General features: G+C 39.6%; 2 protein-coding genes across 2 annotated transcripts in view; one reads left to right on the top strand and one right to left on the bottom strand.

The window, feature by feature from the left end:
* Far2 (fatty acyl-CoA reductase 2) overlaps window positions 1-19,692 on the bottom strand; it is a 182,235-nt gene that overhangs the window by 38,813 nt on the left and 123,730 nt on the right. Inside the window, exon 2 of the mRNA XM_004623738.2 lies at window positions 9,182-9,413. Coding sequence (XP_004623795.1) covers window positions 9,182-9,370 — 189 coding nt within the window. The 5' untranslated portion in view covers window positions 9,371-9,413. The remainder of the gene's footprint in view (window positions 1-9,181; window positions 9,414-19,692) is intronic.
* Window positions 12,788-18,376, top strand: LOC111817311 (60S ribosomal protein L36a-like). Its single transcript, XM_023717746.1, has 2 exons — window positions 12,788-13,096; window positions 18,185-18,376. Exons 1-2 carry the CDS (start codon window positions 12,788-12,790, stop codon window positions 18,374-18,376), a joined length of 501 nt encoding a protein of 166 aa, XP_023573514.1.

Here is a 19,692-nt window from a genome sequence, read left to right as displayed (position 1 = left end):
TGCTTGCCAGGGAAGCACTTATTCTACTGAACCATCTCCCTGGACCCAAAAATTTCTGTATAAGTCTCTCCTCATCTCTGATTTTGTAGCAAAGGCACAATTTATACTGAATTTTTGAGTCATGTAGTCAGACAAAGGCTCAAGAAGTACAGCCTAGGCTGCTACCTAAAAAGATAATGATATGTTTTAAAATTCTTGGAATATTTTATTTAAAATGAAATATTCCAATATGGTTTAGCTTTCCTCTAATCCACTGGAGGAGAACCTATGGCATACATGTCATTTATTTTCTTTTAAGAAAAAGGTGTTAATGTTTGAGTTGCTTTCTAAACTAATACCTCACCACTCAGGTTTAACTGCAGTGCTGGCACTTTGTGGCAGATCAGTGGGTTTGGGGTTGCAGTTTGGGCTCTTGTCTCTAAAAGGCTCACCATCGCCTCTCTCACCTAGTCTCCTAAATTGTTAATAAATGAGAGTACATTTCTGAATGTCCCTCATGCTTAATGTACTAAAGTCACAGGTGTCTTGCATTTTCTAGAACACTGGAGATGCTTCTGAGCTTGCACTGGAGACGCTTCTGAGCTTGCACAGACCCATCCCTGGGTCCTCTTCCAGAAGTGCGACTTAGCAGCCAGGTCCACCACTTACTATTCTCTCTCAAAGCAACTTGTCCTTTTCCTGCACAGTACTTTTCAAAATACTTAAGATACATTTTTTAAAATAAAATATGTCTACTTTGCAGGACTAAGATTTACAAGGACTCCTCCAAGTCTGTTTTACTATTCGTTGCTTTATTCCTGAATTTCCTTGTCACACAGCCTGGTACATGCTTGGCTCCCAATAAGTACTTATCCATCCACTTGATCTCTGTCTCTGTCGCTTTTTCTATCTCCTTTCATTTCTGAACTTCCAGGAATTTTCTTACTTTTCTCCTAGCTGTACTATACATTAAGATCATTTTATAAAAATATATTATTTAACAAGATTAGGTGTGCTTTATCAGGCGTTTTTCTGCTGTTTACTCCAGCAGTTGGCATACTCCCACCAAGTATTAGATGGTAAATGTTCCCATCACTGTGGACCAAACAATTTTGAACACAACAGCAGAGCCCTTAACCAGTGACACACAGTGCAGCTCTCACACTGTTCTCCCCATCATTAGCCTCACTTCTACCCTGTATTATCACTTAAATGGGAAGAAATAATCTCATCGTCAGAAGCCAAAAAAATTAGAAAGAAAAATACCCACCCCCACCATAACTGGAGTCCTCTGCTAGAGAAGTAAAGCTCAAAGCCCTCCTATTTGTGCATAAGAACATGACAACCTACTCTGCCAGTCCTTGCTACTGTCCAGGCAGTACTGTAGAAGCTGTTTCTGTCCTAGTCCACTTATACTTCACTGAAGTGCAAACGATGATTGGTGTTGCTGTTTTTGTGTGGAAACAGCAGAGCCATGTGGCTTGGTATTGCAGCCGTACTGTGCAGAGGTGGGCAGTGGACTCTCACTCAGGCCTGTGCCACCTGAGAAACAAACTGTGATCAAGATGCCTCCTTCTTATATATGCAGTGTATTATTTGTTGAAACTGTACTTTCGATTTGATTTGAAACTGTCTCATTGCTATATGTTTATCAATTAAAACTTTGAAAAGAAAAAAAAAAAAGATGCCTCCTTCTTAACATCTGCTCCTGCCTCTCTTTGATTTGTCAATGGGCGATCAGCCTTGTCCAGGCACCAGGGCACCACAGGAAATGGGAGGGGTGCATTGATCTCCATGCACTCTTAGCTCTGCACAGTGATTGTCTGGGTCTAAGGTTTCTGAGCAAATCAGTAGGTGACCCACCTCAGCCTCAGACTGGAATTCTCCAAGCTAATGAAGTGTGAGGCACACTGACTGACTGAAGCATTCTAGAAAAGTCTCACGTGTTTTAGAAGACTGCCAAGCTGACTGATCCCAGACTGTCACACATGTATGTGAAGCTTGGCACCTTGGCCACAGCTCAGTCCTAGGGAAAAAGAGCCAGAACAGAGCTGCAGGACTGACAGATGCACAGACCCCGGCACCAGAGCTCCTCACCATCATCCAATCTTGCATTTAATCAATGCAAGTTCAGTATTGATTTCAACTGAAAGTAACATCACACAGTCAGGTGAAGTCTTTCAGGACCTGGCCTCAGTATACTTTTCTAGCCTTGTTCTCCTGCACTGGAGCAACTTCACCCCCAAATTGCTCAGAATTTCCTCAACACCCACCTGCTCACAGCCAAGGCCTGGGTGAGGGGACTCTTTCTTTTTAGCACACACTTTGCTCTCCTCTCCCTGGAGAACTCATGTTGACTCAATCATGCATTCCACAAGTCAGGCTCTGGGACTATTCTTGGCTGTGTCAGTTTTGTCCTCACATTCTTGGTGCCTTTCAGACACCTAGCACACACTACAAACTTGAGTAAGGGTCTGTGGGATTAACAGAAATCAGCAGAATGGATGTCTGGGTCACAATATAGTCTACTGCACAAGATACTTAATCATCCTAGGAAATAGAATACAGCAAATCATCAAGAAGATTACAAACCATTACCAGGTAGGATTCATCCCAGCTATGCAAGGATGGTTAAATATATGCCAGTTTATAAATGTAATACACTACATCAACACAGCAAAATCTAAAAACCACATGATCATCTCCATTGATGCAGAAAAGGCCTTTGACAAAGTCCAACACACATTAATGTTCAAAATTCTACAGAAAATAGGAAAAGAAGGCCTCTACTTTAATCTGATAATAGCCATCTATGACAACCCAACAGCTAACATAATTCTAAATGAGGAAAAACTGAAATCTTTTACTCTCAGATATGGTACAAGACAAGGATGTCCTCTATCACCTCTCCTATTCAATATAGTTTTAGAATCATTAACTAGAGCTATTAGACAAGAGGGAGAAATAAAAGAAATAAGAATGGGTAAAGAAGTTAAGTTATCATTATTTGCAGATGACATGATACTTTACTTGGAAGACACAAAAAACTTCACAAAGAAGCTACTAGAATTGATACATAAATTCAGTAGCATAGCAGGATACAAGGTCAATACTCAAAAGTCAATAGCATTCCTCTACACAGATAAAAAACACACTGAGGGAAATTAGAGAAACAATATCTTTTACAGTAGCACCAAAGAAAATGAAATACCTTGGAATACATCTAACTAGAGAAGTTAAAGATCTTTTCAAGGAAAATTACAGTATTCTGAAAAAAGAGATTGTAGAGGATTTCAGAAAATGGAAAGATATTCCCTGTTCCTACATAGGAAGAATCAACATTGTGAAGATGGCCATACTCCCAAAATTGCTTTGCAGATTTAATACAATCCCTATCAAACTACCACCAACATATCTCACAGACCTAGAAAAAACATTCATAAAATTTATTTGGAAGCAGAAAGGACCTAGAATGGCAAAGGCAATCCAGGGCAACAAAGATAAGGCAGGAGGCATTACAATTCCTGATTTGAAATTATAGTACAAAACTATTGTGATGAAATCAGCCTGATGCTGGCAACAAAATAGACCTGGGGATCAGTGGAATGGATTAGAACAGGCAGAGGCCTCTACTAACGCACTCAGCCACCTGATCTTTAACAAAGGGGCCAAACATGCTTACTGGAAGAAAGATAGCCTCTTAATCAAATAGTGCTGGAAAAACTGGCTCTCTACATGCCAAAACATAAAACTTGACCCAGGTCTATCAACATGCGCTAAACTAAAGTCAAAATAGATTAAAGATCTAAATATTAAAACAGAAACACAAAATGTCCTGGAATAGAAAGTATGAGGAACTCTTGAAGACATAGGGGTAGGCAAAGAGTTTATGAACAGAAATCAAATTGCACGGGAAACACTTGAAAGAATTAACAACTGGGACCTCCTCTTATTGAGAAGTTTTTGCATATCAAAAGAAATTACCAACAAAGTGACAGGACACCCACAAATTTAGAAAAAATCTTGACAAATAAGTACTCAGACAAAGGTCTGCTCTCTAGAATTTATAGAGAACTAAAAAACATTAGGGCCCCAAAATTTAAAGACCCAGTCCAGAAATGGGCATCTGAGATAAATACACACTTCTCAGAGGACGAAATTAAAGAAGTGAATAAATATATGAAAAAATGCTCCACATCACTAGCCATCCATGAAATGCAAATTAAAACAACACTGAGATACCATCTCACCCCACAAAGAATGGCTATCATAAAAAAATCAACCAACAATGAATGTTGGAGAGGCTGGTCGGAAAAAGGAACCCTTCTAAACTGCTGGTGGGAATGTAGAGTGGTACAACCTTTATGGAAATCAGTGTGGAGACACCTTAAAAAACTAGGATTGCAAATGCCATTCAAACCAGCTGTCCCCTTACTGGGAATTTAGCCAGAGGAACTGAGAACACCATATCATGGTGATATATGTGTACTTATGTTTATAGCAGCACAATTTGTGATAGCAAACCTTGGAAACAACCAAGATGACCATAACCTGAGGAATGGTTGAAAAAGATGTGTTATTTTTATACAATGGAGTATTACTCAGCTACAAAGAATGATAAACTTGAAGCCTTCATGTTTAAGTGGATGCCACTTGAAGATATACTCATCAGTGAAATAAACTAGACTCACATGTGTAAATATCATATAGTCTCCCTAGTATAAGAACTCAAAAGAAGAAATCCAAATAGAAAGGTAAAATACAATTAAAAGGAAAGTGAGAACTTGAGGAGTAGACAATGAAGAGAGGGCAAAGAGAAAAGCTAGGAAACATGACAGGAGCAAAGCCATACATTTATACGCACAAGATGGGTAAGGCAAAGATCCTGAGAAACTGCAGCATGTTTTTGAAAGTAGCATTTAATTGGTTGGATTCTCTCTCTGACTAACTATATATGCTGATAGCTGTGAACTAAGCAACTGTACTGAAGATAGCAATGTGTAATGGTAGGGTCATGCTCAGAATGCCTGCCATTCCAGTCTTCTAAATATGTACTGCTTGTCATGACATACCAATTACTGCCATACTGTCTCTCAAGTAAATGTTTGTTTAGAAAAAAAAAAGGGCAATAAATGAAAACAAGAGACAGGAAAGAAAATGTCACAGGACAGTCCTGCTACAATGCTGTATATGGTTAGATTTCTTAATTTCTGTGTAAAATTATGTAATTGTTTATTCATATTTTTCAAATATTTTTTATTTTTTAAATTTTTGTCTTCATATTCTGCAGGTCTTAAAGTTTAATGTGTCAATACTTGATGGAAAATACCTGTTCCATGTTATGCCTAAGATGTTTGATATTCAGACAGTTAGGTTAAACCCAACTGCCTATGTAATAAGGTAAAAATAATCTCCTTTTTTTGAGGGTTAATAACCTAAATTTGCAGACTAAAAATCAGAGAAAAAGAAAGGCTGCAAGGACAACCTACATTTTGGCCCTAGCCTTTCAAGGTTTGTGAGGACTCAGGACATAGGAGAACTTATACTGTGATATTTTGTAACTCAGTTGTGTCCCAAATTTTCTGATCAAGGAGATTATGGGGCCACAGAGTTATGTGATCGATGATGTACAGTGTGTCTAACATGAGGCACATGGAGAGAAAACATTCTCTTAGGCTTTCACAGAGAGCAAATTGGTAAAGCAATGGCCATGACTCATCCACATTGCTGACACTGACAAAGGATCTACAAACTGCGTTATAGGGTTTCAAGTTAAATCCTGAGGGGATTTGACTGAACTTGTCAGATCCAAAAGTTACATTTCTTGTTATATAGGTCTTGCTTTATGTTGGTCTTAACCATTCATCAGAAAAGTATGAAAACGAAATATAAAAAGCAAAGCCACATTAATATGCTGAGCTGTAAAAAGCTCAAGTCAACAACTTTGGATAATGCCAGTCTTACAGAAAACCCACTACTATTATGGACTACTGGACTCTATTGGGAGATTCTGCTGAATTCAAGCACCTACAATATTTAAATGACAATGGAATGCCCTTCTCTGACAAAACTAACCATAAAAGTGGGATAGAAATGAACGACCCTTTTGTATCTGTATACTCAAAATAGCTAGGATAGATATACAGCTCTATTCTCTTAATTCAATGAATAGAGAGGTTTGTTATAATAGTGTTTTTGACAGGATATCATGTCTGCATCTTGTATAGTGAATAACCACTAAGACAACAATAAGCAATGTATTAATTACTGTAAATGTGCCAGTAATTGGTTGTGAAACTGTCTCATTGATATTTCTTTCTCAATAAAATTATTTTTTAAAAAGCACTTAATCACAGAACTTGCTGTGGAAATAGAAATATTCCACCCTTTCTCTGCTTACTATAAGAACCATTGGCCTTTAATGGCTGCTGGGCTCTTGAACTATGGCTAGTGTGAAAGAGGAACTGAATTTTAAACTCCATTTATTTGAAATGAGTTTAAATTTAAATAGACACATGGGGTTAATAGTTACTACATTGCATAGCAGAGATGTAGAAACAAGTGGAGAAGCTAATTTCAAAGAAATGTGTCCTCTAAATGATTGTAGACACCAAAATGAAGTGGACATAGCTGAAGATAGTACAATTTTGACTCTAACAATGTTTTAATCTGCAAAGTAATATAATAATCCATATCTTTTTTCACTTTTGAAAAGTAGACCATCCATATAATTTAAATAGCGTTATCCTATTTTATCTGTATTTATTTCAAATTTTCAATTTCCAGGTGAATAATCGCTCAACTGTCAGATGACTAGTTGCTCCTGTCCGGAAGCGCCTTACTTCATCTATTTCCAGGAAGAAGCAGCCCCTTCACACTGCAGCATTTAGAACTATGCAGTGGAAGCTCTTCAGTCTTGGTATTCCCAGAACTGAGAGCAAGTAGCTAATATTTTCTGCAAAAAGTCTCTTTACAGCTATCTGATCCCATGCAGTGCTAAGAAAGCAGGTGCTTGTATACCCAACATCTTGCTTTTTTAATAGTCAGGGAATAGACCCTGTTCTTGTTTTCTTCAAAGTAGCTGGGTAGACATGGTGGTTTATCACTAAGAATAAGATTTCAGGTATACTATGTGCAGCAGATTCTTTTTCTTTGTGGAACAAAATTGTAGAGAAGAAAGTCTATACAAATGAAATGGCGTAATAGTGAAATGTGTCACCATAGGGGAGAGTGGATAAGGCCATACCCTACATATCAGACTGGATTATTGGAAGCCAGGAGAAGGGAGACTCTCACTCTTTAATGCACTGGCACCACATTTCAGAGGAAAATAAGCCAAGGATCAGTGCAGTATATGCCTTGCCCATTGTCACAAGGTTCATCAGCAGGGCTTCAATTCAAGCCCCAGGCACTCTGACTTTAAAGCTCTGATTCTGTTACCTGAAAATGATAGGCAAGTGATGTGATGCTGCCAGTCTTGGGTCCATGCTTTGAGAACCACTGTCTATAAAAACCATCAACTGACAATAAGGTTGGGTGGTGGGTGTGGCTGTTTTGCAGATGCTGTACACAGTCTAATCAAGATTTCCATAGCATGGGTAATGTTGTTAGCTTATCAAGTGCAGAGCATCCAAAGGAGCAGGAGGCAAGGCCTGTGCTGCCCCAAACCACACACTACTTCTGGAGAACTCTGCAGTGGGAAGGACAGCGCTAGACAGAGGTGTGTTTTCTGGGTAATGAAAGTGAAGTCCCTGGGAATACACAGCAAAGCAAGGCTGTCTGAATAGGGACCCAGGTGCTGTTCTAGCTGTGGGTGGAAGTCCTGTCAGCCTCTGGTTTTACTCTGAAGAACCATTAGTTATCATGAGAGTGATGTGGGGTAGGAGCATCTGTGTGAACCTGGAGCTGGAGGGAGCTTTGAGGTCTGACTCTGCCATGGCCTTTAATCTCTGGTAAGTTAGCACTGTGCTCTCAGTTTCTCCATCTATACAAGAAGGCTCTGAGTGGTTCTTACTTCACAGGTTGTTGCAGAGATAAAGGACGTATGGCATGAAAAATGCTTGCAGTAGTGTCTGCTGTAGACTCTGTGGCTGTCAAATGTTCACTGTTTTCATTTGTTGCACAGCTGAGTAATTCCACGAGATAAGAGGAGGACTTTCCAGGGCCCTCAGTGGTGGCTGCTATCAAAATCCTATCCTGGTGCCAGAGGGGAGTTTGATCTTCTACAATGCGCTGTGCTATAGGAGTAAAGTCACATGTATCTTCAAGATGTCAGTGTGGAGTGGTTACACACTGGAGTAACTTTGTATAAAAAAATACTCCTTTAAATCTTCCTTTTGCATAGTCTAGATGATCTGTGCACTCCAAAGGATACTGAGGAGCCAGATCTGTACATTTTCTCATTCACTTCCTGTAGGAGGTAACTGTCATCATTTCTATCCTAAACATGACAAATATGCAGCATTAGAGGTAAAGTGATAGCTAATCAGCAGGCCAGAATCTGGACCTGGACTTCTTGAGACCAGAGGCTATACTTCTTGGTAATTTATACATGAGAGGATATGCCTATTTATGGAGGGGTAAAAGGATTTGATTCCCAAATGCAACTTCATAGAAATAGAATATTTCATTTTCAATGTCTTTACCTCAGGACTTACTGGACAATAGAAATATCAAACTTCCATACACTTAAGAGCCAAACTATGCAGGGCTTGGGCACCTGGAACTATTACAGCATGCTTACTTACTGTTATATCTGTCCCATGTCACAGAATCTGATATAATAGGAGACTATTCAAAATTCTGGAGGGAAACTACCTTGTTTTTTTTTTTTTTTTTGTACCAGGAATCAAACTCAGGACTTCATGCTTGCAGTCAGGCAATGTGCCACTGAGCTATCTCCCCAGCCCTACCACCTTGAATTCAGCAAAACAATTAAGGAAGAATCCAGATAAACTTGCAAAAGATTTTAAACCAGGAGTTTCCACATTTGGAGATTAAGTATTTTGATTATTAGTAATCTTAGAACAACATGATTTCTCCTGTGCCCTTGGAAAGAAGTGCTCTCTTGTTTCCATAAGCAATTGCACTGGGCTCTCTTCTCTATCTGTACAGATATTCCAGCCTTTGGCTTTAAGGGAAGAAGCAGGGAGCAGCTTTGCCTGTGGCACTGCCTGCACACGTGCTGACCCCCAAGACGTACCTTACTGTTGAGGATCTGGAAAACCCTCTGCTGGAGTGTCTGGCCAGCCTTGGGCCGCACCAGGATATAAATGATTTTCAGATCTGGGCTGGTGCGAAACAGCTTCTCCATCAGCACTTTGCCCAGGAAGCCGGTGGCGCCTGTGATGAGAATGGACTTGCCGCCATAGAAAGCTGCGATCATTGACATGATTCCTCCTTTTCCTGTAATTTATGGCTCTGGCAAGAGGTTCCTACCAAGGAAGAGAAATTACAAGAGGTTGTAGTCTCAAAAGTTTTAAAAAGCGATGTCACTCAAAATGTTTCTCTCTCACACTTCCCCAAGCTTGGAAGGCAGGAAAAAGAGGTTGGACTGCACGAGGTGTGAGGATAACATGATTCTTTCGGATCAATACCTACAGAGCTCACTCCATGCCCTAGTGCTTATGCAAGCACCCCTGAAACAGAGTTGGGCACAGCATGGCTCCTGCTGTCCAGGAACTGATTCCATCCAGGGAAGAGATGGACACACAAAGAGATCAATGAACACAAAGTAGCAAGTGATAAGACGATGGGCACACAGACAAGGGATATGGAGCAGGACCTGAAGGTTTGCAATGGGGTGTGTAGGTTGTGAGACCCCAGCTGACAATGAAGTGGGAAGCATGAGGATGACCCCACCACCTGGGAAGCCAAAGCTGAGAAGAGCTTCACGTTTTAAGCCGTTAAGATGCAAGTAGTGCTTCACTGCAACCTTAGAGAAAACTGCAGTGTAGCACTGCACTTCATGGAGGATGACTGTTCCTGTCCTTTCCAGCCATTTCTGACTGCATGTGTTATTCTCTTCCTTCGCTTTTGTGGGCGGGGTGCTAACTTCTCTTTTGTGTATCACTCCTGGCTTGAAACACAAGCCAAAGAATGTAAACAAGGGAGGCCAGGCCAAGTGCTGTGGTGAGGCCCAAAACAGCACCAAGTGCAATCTGGGGCTCAGTCCACGTAAGGCCTCTGTTTCAGGGAGTTGTCAAAGCAATGGACGGATGCCACATGCAGTATGGGCGTTCCGTTGCTGCCCAGAGAAAGCACTTCATGGTGTAAGAATGCAACACAAAGCGTCTTATCTTCAAGTTCAGTCAGAGATTTGATTCAAAGCAGCAGCAGAGTGCCTTGAACAGAACCATGCAGGCAGGGTGCAGGAGAAGATTTGCTATCTGTTCACTAACTCTGTCAGTGGTAGAAAGTTCTCCATGCTCCCTGGAGAGAAGCCCATAGAACACTCTGTCATCAACTCTGGGGACAGACCCTGACATCAAAGCTTGTGAAGAAGAGAAAACAGGTTGAAAAAGTCAATATCCCCCTCCTGATGCTGGCCCAGACTCTTCTGCTGATACCTTCTTTACTCTCAGTGGCTTTTCATGGCTGTTATTTGTATTTTGAGGATCTTGTGGCTGTTGTCTGGGGTAGAACTTTGATTTAGTGGGATTCATTCACTCATCAGTTTATTCAACAAATAACATTGAGTCTTTACTATGCAGAATTCTAAGCTAAATTCTGAAGGTGAGCCACTGAATGAGGAACATAGGTCCCTGCTTTCACTCCAGAGCAGAGGCAGGCAACACCAAGAAAGGCTTCACAGATTGTCAGTGAATGACAGAAATCAAACCAAGCATCAGTACCATTCACGGTGGGAAATCTGAATTTCAAATCACTTTATGTATGCTCACTACTGTATAAGCTCCTTTTACTGAGAACTGATGTAAGAATTATTATTTTGGAAAACCCATTTATAATGTGCAAAGAGTTATGAATGACTTTTAAGCTCATGTAGCATGATACTTCTCATACATAGTCCACAATAACTTCTCAAGAATTTAGCATTTGGCAAAGTACTGTATTATCCTTGCTTTGCCTGCCTCAAAGCAAAGTGATGTCAATATCACTTGACAAGGTTGAATGCAACATAGTGCCTGGGATTAGCATAGAAATTCTAAGCAAGACCCAATCCTATTCCTGATACTTGGAGCTGTGAAACTTCATACAACTAATGTGACCAGACTTCTCTTTCCTTATAAAGTGGGGATCACAGCAGCATCTGCTTAAAGGGCTGTGGAGGGGATGAAACTAAAACACATGAAACCCTTAAATCTCTAAGTCGCCTATAGAATGCACTCAAATATTGGCTAATAATACTGTCACTGAATTTTACTTTTGCTCTTAATGTTTCTAGTTTTTCCTTTCAGCATTTATTTTAAAAGTGCTGCCTTATTCGTTACCTCCTTTTGGAATTAAGAAGAGACAATTTATAAATCAATCATTCATAAGAACCACATAAGGTATCTTCACCAAACTCAACTCTTCTTGATGCTAAATCTTACCTGTTCTTATACAAATAAGCATGTTCAGGTACCATACTTGTTTAATATGATACTAGGTATACTTAGATATGGTTAGCGGGAAAATACAGGTGGAGACCTGACTTCAGAACTTCACTTGTTCTGAAGATGTCAGGTGCGTGTCTTCAAATATCATGCTTTTTTTTTTTTTAAGAAATGCAAGGGCCATGGAGATGGCTCAGTAGAATAAGCACCTGCCTGGCAAGTGCAAGGGCCTGAGTTCAATCCCCGGTTCTGCCAAAAAAAAAAAAAGAAAGAAAGAAAGAAAGAAAGAAAGAAAGAAAGAAAGAAAGAAAGAAAAGAAAGAAAGAAAAGAAACGCAAACACACCATTAAGGTATTTTTGTCCTCAATACAGTTTTGTAATATACAGTTTATAAATTTAGACAAAAAGTAAGATGTTTAGTGAACCCATCTCTTCTCCTTCTTTGCCTCTTCATTTCCCTCTCTCCCTTCCTTCCAAATGAACTTGTGTCTTGTGAAATAAAGGTATGTGCCGTGTGTTCCCAAATAATGGAACTTACCTACTCTGTCTGGAGTCCACATACTTCTCAAGCACAACAAAAACCATGCCTTGAGTACACTTGATGCTTTGACAAGAAAACAAGACCTAACCTGGTCCAGTTGTCATGGGTTTTTGACAGAGTGGCTAGGGTCATGATTCTAAACAGTTTAACTGATTATGTAAGATGCTGAAGAGAATTCTTTTCTTCTACTTCTGATTTGCAATCTCAGGATATGGATTGATTGCTGGCCCCAGAAATGCCAATGTCATACTCTTCAAAACCCAACTTCAATGTGCTTCATCTCTGCAAGGTCCAGGAATTTTTAACTATTACTTTAATCCGTTTCTAAAAATTGAAATCATTTTACACTCAATAGTGGAGGAGGGGCTGGGGAGATGGCTCAGTAGAATAAGCGCTTCCCTGGCAAGCGCAAGGGTCTGAGTTCAATCCCTGGTTCAGCAAATAAAAAAAAAAACCAAAAAAACCCAAAAAAGTGGAAGAGCCCCAATGACAGGAGGAGAAGTACGCTCAGCACATCCTCGGTTGTAGTCTGCCCTTCATAGTTTCCCAGAGAAGATGCTTTCTATGTCTCATGCTCACAGTATGGCTTGTGAGAAGCCTGTGTCAGAGCATTAACCTCCCACTCTTCCTGAATAACGCAGACTATCTGATGCTTGAAGGAAAAAGAGGCTGACAAGAATCAATCTTCCTTCCTGGTAGCATGCCTGCAAGCATGGTGAACATTCCCCAAACCCAAAGAACTTTCTGTAAGAAGTGTGGCAAGCATCAACCCCACAAAGTGACACAGTACAAGAAAGGCAAGGATTCTCTATATTCCCAGGGAAAGCAGAGTTGTGACAGGAAACAGAGTGGCCATGGTGGACAGACTAAGCCAAGTTTCTGGAAGAAGGCCAAAACTACACAGAAGATTGTTCTGAGGCTTGAGTGTGTGGAGCCCAATTGTAGATCAAAAAGAATGCTGGCTATTAAGAGATGCAAGCATTTTGAACTGGGAGGAGATAAGAAAGGGCCAAGGGATCCAGTTTTAAATTTTCATGCTTTGTTTTATTGTGAAGACAATAAAATCTTGCTGTGTTCAAAAAAGAAAGGAAAAAAAAAAGAATCAGTCTGTTTTTATAGAATGACTACTACATATAGCCAGGCACCACGCAGGCACTAGCAATAGCAGTGAACACACCTTTTGTACTTTAGAGTCTTTAAAGAGGATTGTTTTTCAGTGATGAATTATTGTACGTCAGCTGAGAGTTTTCACTTTATTATGGAGTATTTTTTTTCTCCTAAAGATCACCAGTTTTCACAGTCAGGAGTAGAGACAAGTAGTGTTTATTTTCTCCTTGGTAATAAAATGAGGCTATTCTCCTTTCCAGAAAACATATGTTAGAACAGTGATTCATTATAGTGAATCAAGTTATATATTTGTTGGAGATTTCAGTACCTGGAAACTTTAATTTCCTTCAGTTGGTTCTTGTGGAAAATTCAAAATTAGGACTTAAACACTTGAGGGCGACATATTTACCCAAATTTCTTAGTAATATTTTAATGAGTGAGCCGGATGATCCAGTGAATCCCATTAACTAATGGTTCAGTTGCCTCGTTGAAGATTCCAAGAATGCTATGGATTGAAAGAAACTCCATAGACACAAACAGTTTTGGCTGGCAATGGGCTAGTTTTTAAAAAAGAGCCATTTTTTAAAACTCAGTCAGTCAAACTTTCTATCCTTTATTAAAGTTAGACACAGAAATCCTTTCAATAACTATGTTAAATCAATGAAGGAGAATTATTCACACAATTGTACTCAATGAAAAAAGAACACAAGCTTGTATAAACATAATGTCCATGACAAACCCTTGGTATTCCACCAATAGAATGAAATAAATGAAAGTAGGTGTATAATACTATAGTGGGATTAAAAGTGAAGAGTTTTGTTCTATATTACCTTTTCATAATGATAAAAATGTAATTTAATAATATAGAATTTAAAAGAAGTTCTTAGAAATTAGTGACAGGATGTCTCCTCTCTTTTCTATGTATTCTAGAAATGTGAAGAAATTTGCGAAACAAATTTCCTTGGTTTAAAACATTTCAAATCCACACTCCCAACCTGGTACTGAAGATTAAATCCAGGACCTTCACAAAGAATGACACTCCCAATTTTCTTTTACCTTATTTTTGAGAGGAGGTCTTGCTAAATTGCTTAACTGCCCAAGCCAGGCTCCTACCTCCTGTCCTGAGTACCTGGGATTGCAGGTGTGTGCCACTGCTTAGTATACTAAATTATTTTTTAAAGTGTGGGCAAGTGACATTACACACTGTACTGAGCAGGCTGTAATTTCTAAAATTTGTTCACTGGAGTTCCAACAATGAGGTGATAATGGGAGTAATGAGGAGGTAATTAGGCATTTTACAATATAAGGTATTACTGTATATCTAAGATACGAGTCAATTCTTGCAAAGACTGTAAATGGGATCAAGAGAGCCACAGTCAAGTGTAAATCATGATGTTTTCTTCTTCCTTTTGATGATTTATAAATTGAGTCACATTACAGTAAAATAATAATTGATCTTCTAGCCCAGTGAGAGCAGGACTCCAACTGAATCACTGGTAGGCCAATGTATGTCCTAATAATTTTCTTAGAATCAAACACTTTTAAAAGAGATGACATTGGATTATCATTGAATAATGAAGCAAACGATTGTGTGCATTTGTGTGTTGTTTATATTCCAAGGCAGGGGAGCCAGAGAGGCAGAGAGGCAGAGGTTTTCACTGTGAAACATTGTCTCATGAAATTGTGGAGGTTTCACAAGTCTAAAATCTACAGAGTAGCTCAATGAGAGGGAGAACCAGGAAATGCTCAAGCTGCAGTTCAGGTGCACAGGCTATTTGTTGCTAGCATTTCTTTTGGCTTTGAGGAAACACACCTTCATCCCACTGAGGAACACTGGGTGAGGTCCACCCACATGATGAAGGTTAACCTGCTTTACTCAAAAGTCCATCAAAATTTTAAAAAACTTTATCCAAATACTCTTTCCAGAATCATCCAGAATAACATTTGACCAAAGATTTAGGCACCACAGCCTCATCATAATGACAGAAAAAATAACCACCACAATTCCTCTTTAATCATATGTAACCTAAAGTAATATACAGTAACAAGATATAATTCCACCTAACATGATACAACTATCCTGCACACAACAAAAATTACAGTAACCCTCCCCCAAAAACAGAATATAAATTTCTTGGTTGATGTCTCTTATTTTTCTTGCTATTAGAAAAATAAATACTTAGAGGGAAAGTTAATACTTAAATAGTACCATGCAATGTCAATGTGGCTTATGTTACTTGCTAAAGAGATAAGACAGGTAAGATACAGAGATCTGGTGGACTCCTAAGTTAGGGCCAGCCTAGTATATAAACAACTGGGGTTATGAGAAGAATTTCAGGTGTAACTTACAACTGATGAGTTATGACCTGAATGTTGGCAGCTAAGACTATATAAGCATCACTCTGAGCTCAGATGTGTGTGTTTGTGGATGTGATTTTAGTCAGTGCTTTATATAGTTGTTATGATTACCACTATCAAAATGGTCCCAAAAAGCTAGAAAAGAAGCTAAGGGAGGAAAGGAATGAAATCAATTACAATAGAAAAGAAGAACATTGCGGATAAATATAAGAAGTATTCATGTGACCAATTGTGGTAATACATACATGTTGAGCGCCACCTGTTCAACAATGTTACAGAGAAAAGATTTGTATAACGAAGCTAGTATTGCTAAATGTATTATTGAAATGAGTAAGTTGTGATAATGAATGGTGTAAAATGAGGTAGAAAGGCCACTATGAGTGAGGATAGATGAAAGGCACATGGTTGGTAATAGTCTGAGTATAATTTGTGAAAAATCCAGGGCTATAAATGCAGATCTTTTAAAGAATAATCCGTTAAGGAATGATAACAGAGAAACATTTATACCAGTAAGGGGTGGTTTCAATTTTAAACTGAGACCCAGGCTTCACAGTGTAGCTAGGCATGGTGAAGCAGCCAGTGCTGATAAAAGGACTGTGGAAAATTACATGCACCACTGTGAAATGATGACATTGAAAAACGGCTTTTTTTCTCATCAAGTTTTTCAACTGTGATGAAACCAGCCTTTTCTAGAAGAAAATGGGTAGAAGAGCATACATTAACCTAGTAAAAGAAGAAAATGCCAGACCACAAGCCCGTGAAGGCTGGGCTAACCTTACTACTATGTGCCAATGCAAGGAGGGACCTCAACACAAAGCCTTTCTCAGTTTACCACTCTGAGAACCCCTCGACTGTTCATAAAACATGGTCATGAAGAATAGGCTACAGGTCATGTGGAGATCTAACATAAAGCCTAGGTAACAACAGCTCTCTTCCTTGGGTGGATAAGGGAGGCTTTTGTCCTACTGTTAAGAACGATCTAGAAGACAAAGTATTTCCATTCAGGATCTCCTCATCATGGACAATGTTCCTGCTCACCCATGAGATCTGGAAGATGAACTGGTTAAAGAAGTACCACAGTTCTCAAATTGAGTTCCTCTCATCTAATACAATTCTACAACTGTAGTCTATAGATCAACAGGTCATAGCTAACTTTAGGAAGCAATAGCCAAGGAACTGTTTCAGAAGTGCTTCCAGATGGTCTCAGATAAAATTTAAGTCTTAAAGAGTTCTGGAAAAAGCATTACAGCATCCCTTCCTGTGTGGGGTTAACTGAGAAATTCTGGGCCAATGTATTTCTAAGAATACTGAGAACTTTCTAGAAGAAAGTGCAGCCTAAAATTATACAGGAAAGGGACTTTGAAAGCTGTGTAGAGGAGCCTGAGCCTTCAACAGACCCAGTGGTTGAGCCCTCAATTACTGTAGCAGAATCCATAGGCTTGCAGGTAGACAGTGGTGATGTTGCGGGGCTGTGGAGGAGTGCTCAGAGGAGCTGTCTACACAGGAGTTTCGGCAACTTCTGGCTGGGCTACAGAGAATGGCAGCTGAGGGGCTTTGTGAAGAGGTGAAATATCAACAATCAGTGCAGCAGAGTTCTTCTGAAATAAGGGAAATCCTGAAGAAATCGACAGAGCTACAAACATTTATAGAGAATACATAGCCAGACAGAGAAAAAGCCAATTGTTGTATTCAGTGTCATGTCATGCTATAGAGTAATGTTAAAGAAAAGACAAAGAAGACAATCTTAGACCAGCTTTTAGTTATGAAAATGCTGAGACTCAGGGAGCCAGAAGCGGGCCTTAGTAGGCTACAGATTCTTTGAAGGAGAGACAGGACACAAGAGAGCTATATTCCTGATGTCCTTATAGAAGGGGACTTTCCTTCCGAACAATAACACCTTCCACTTTATCCTTCCTTCCTGCAAGCCAAAGATTTCAACTTGAATAGTGAGTACAATATATAATTGTTTTTGATAAAATTTCACATCTTATAAGTTTTGGTTCATATATTAGGACACTTACTGATATTTCTGGTAAATTATACACATTATTAAATACTGTTTTATTAAGAAAAGGTTAGTTAAGGGATACTTTGGGAAGTCTGGAATGCATTATAGGTATTTCCATTATTTCTTAAGAGAAAAGTATTCTTGACTTACAACCAACTTGAATTACATCCAGCCACCTTAATCACAGATATATCAATACTCAGAGACATGTTTGGTCAGTGATGGCAAACCTACGGCCCTTGCCACAGTGGGCCATTTGTATCTTTGAAAGTTCTAAAATATTTGCCATCACTGCTCTAAGAGATCTCCTGTATTCCAGACTCAATCTTCCTTACTTCTCCTCTGAAGTGGCAATCAAATTTCCCCTTGGCAGTCAGGGCCAATCACCCGTGTCACCACAATACACTCCTCATTTGCCTGTTAATTCAGTCTTGATGAATCCAAAATGGCCAGGCAGTAGCATCAACTTTCAGATCAATGAAGTCACTATGTGTCTCTTACTGAAGGATTCTTCCCTTAGAACCAAGACCTCATAGATGAGCAGAGCATAAGGTCACTGTTGCAAATAATGAGTGGAAATTCCCATTTCCAACCCTTGTTCCTGGACCCACACATCCCTGCTTGTGGGAAAAACAGTACCTCACATTAGACAAGGGTTCAGAGAATAATCAGCTTTCTCGAGACCTGCTCCAGGTTGCAACTGGTGCCATAACTGAGTCTTCAATAGTCCCTCCCATCATTCTATCAAGCCAGCTACTTCATAATGGTAGAGAACACGGCAAGACCAGTGAATGCAACAAGTACAGGCCCAGTGCTCCCTTGTGGTGAAATGGGTTCCTGATCAAAAGCAACATAGCTGCAGTACTAGGATGGTGCATAAAGTATGTTATAAGTTCATACATGGTGGTTTTGGCTGAAGTGTCACAGGAAGAAAAAGAATATCACTCTTCAGAATAATTATTCATTCCAACAAGAATGAAACACTTTCCCTATCATAATGAAATTGTCCAATTCAACCAACCTGCTGCCATGTACCTAGGTGATTATGGGGAATGGCGTTATCAGACTCAGTGCTGAACCTGGCTGCTGCAAGATGGGACACTCAGCAGTGCCCCCAGAATGGCGTTGGTGTGAAAAGTCCACGTGCTGAATGTGTGCAAATGTCACCCCTGTCACCTTTGTCCATTTGTTCTTGAGCCTGGGCTTACTTACAAACAGTAGACACACCTAAAATCTTAGTGTTTTGGGAGGCTGAGGCTGGAGGATTGCAAGTTTGAAACTAGCCCAGACAATTTAGTGACTTAGCAAGACCCTGTCTCAAAATAGAAATTGCCACTAACAACACTAATGAGATACTATGGAATGCCACACACATTATCTGTTCACTGAACAGGACTTTGTTTTTATGTGACTACATTTATAATATATATCTAGGATAGGGTGTCTAAGGCTTTAAAAGACCATTTAATATGTTTCTAGGCACATACTTTCCAGAATTCAGCTTTCAAGGGGAGGAAGTAACTAAAATAGGCATTCATGACTTTTCCTATTACAAATTCCACTCCATCAGACTTTAAGAGCACTGTAGAAAAAAGGACATACAGGTATAGCCAAGAGACCTAACAGATACTAGGCAAAAGGACACCAACTTATCATCACGATAGTTCTCTGGTCTGGGTTGGTGACTGCACTCACTCACCTATTACTGCACCAAGTGGCACTGAGGTAGAAGCTCTTTGTAAGCATAGTTGCTAGGTGATGGGCATACAGTGAAGATGTAGACCCTGACCTGTCAAGACAAGTGCTCTGTCTTTCCTCTTGCAAAGTTCTCAATGGCTAGAAGTAACTTTAATCTCATTACTAGCCTCAAAAACCATCCTCAACACAGGGTAACTTTACAACCTTATTAGAAAGCTTGGGGTTTCTTCTGGACTTAGGTAATTCCTAGAAGTGACACAAATGGGAAGGACACTTTCAGGCTTCTAAGGAATTCAAAGGTTTTTTGTGTATAATTGAGCTCCCACTTTGACTGTGGTGTAATTCCACTAAAAGGGTCAAGTTACACCAGTCTTATCTTAGCTTCTCCACCACATCTGCCTATTTCCGATTACAACACCAGTACTACGTTAAGGAAAATATTCCAG

Source organism: Octodon degus, unplaced genomic scaffold, assembly GCF_000260255.1.
Source record: "Octodon degus isolate 3935 unplaced genomic scaffold, OctDeg1.0 scaffold00004, whole genome shotgun sequence".
NCBI classification, from domain to species: Eukaryota; Metazoa; Chordata; class Mammalia; order Rodentia; family Octodontidae; genus Octodon; species Octodon degus.
Note: the sequence above shows the minus strand (reverse complement) of the source record. Positions and strands in the feature narration are given on the sequence as shown.

Excerpts from the sequence above, each read along its gene's own strand:
- LOC111817311 (XM_023717746.1), top strand. The coding sequence starts at position 12,788 with ATGGTGAACATTCCCCAAACCCAAAGAACTTTCTGTAAGAAGTGTGGC. Across the intron at positions 13,097-18,184 it reads AGAAAGGGCCAAGGGATCCA|TACCTCACATTAGACAAGGG; the intron begins GTTTTAAATTTT and ends TGGGAAAAACAG.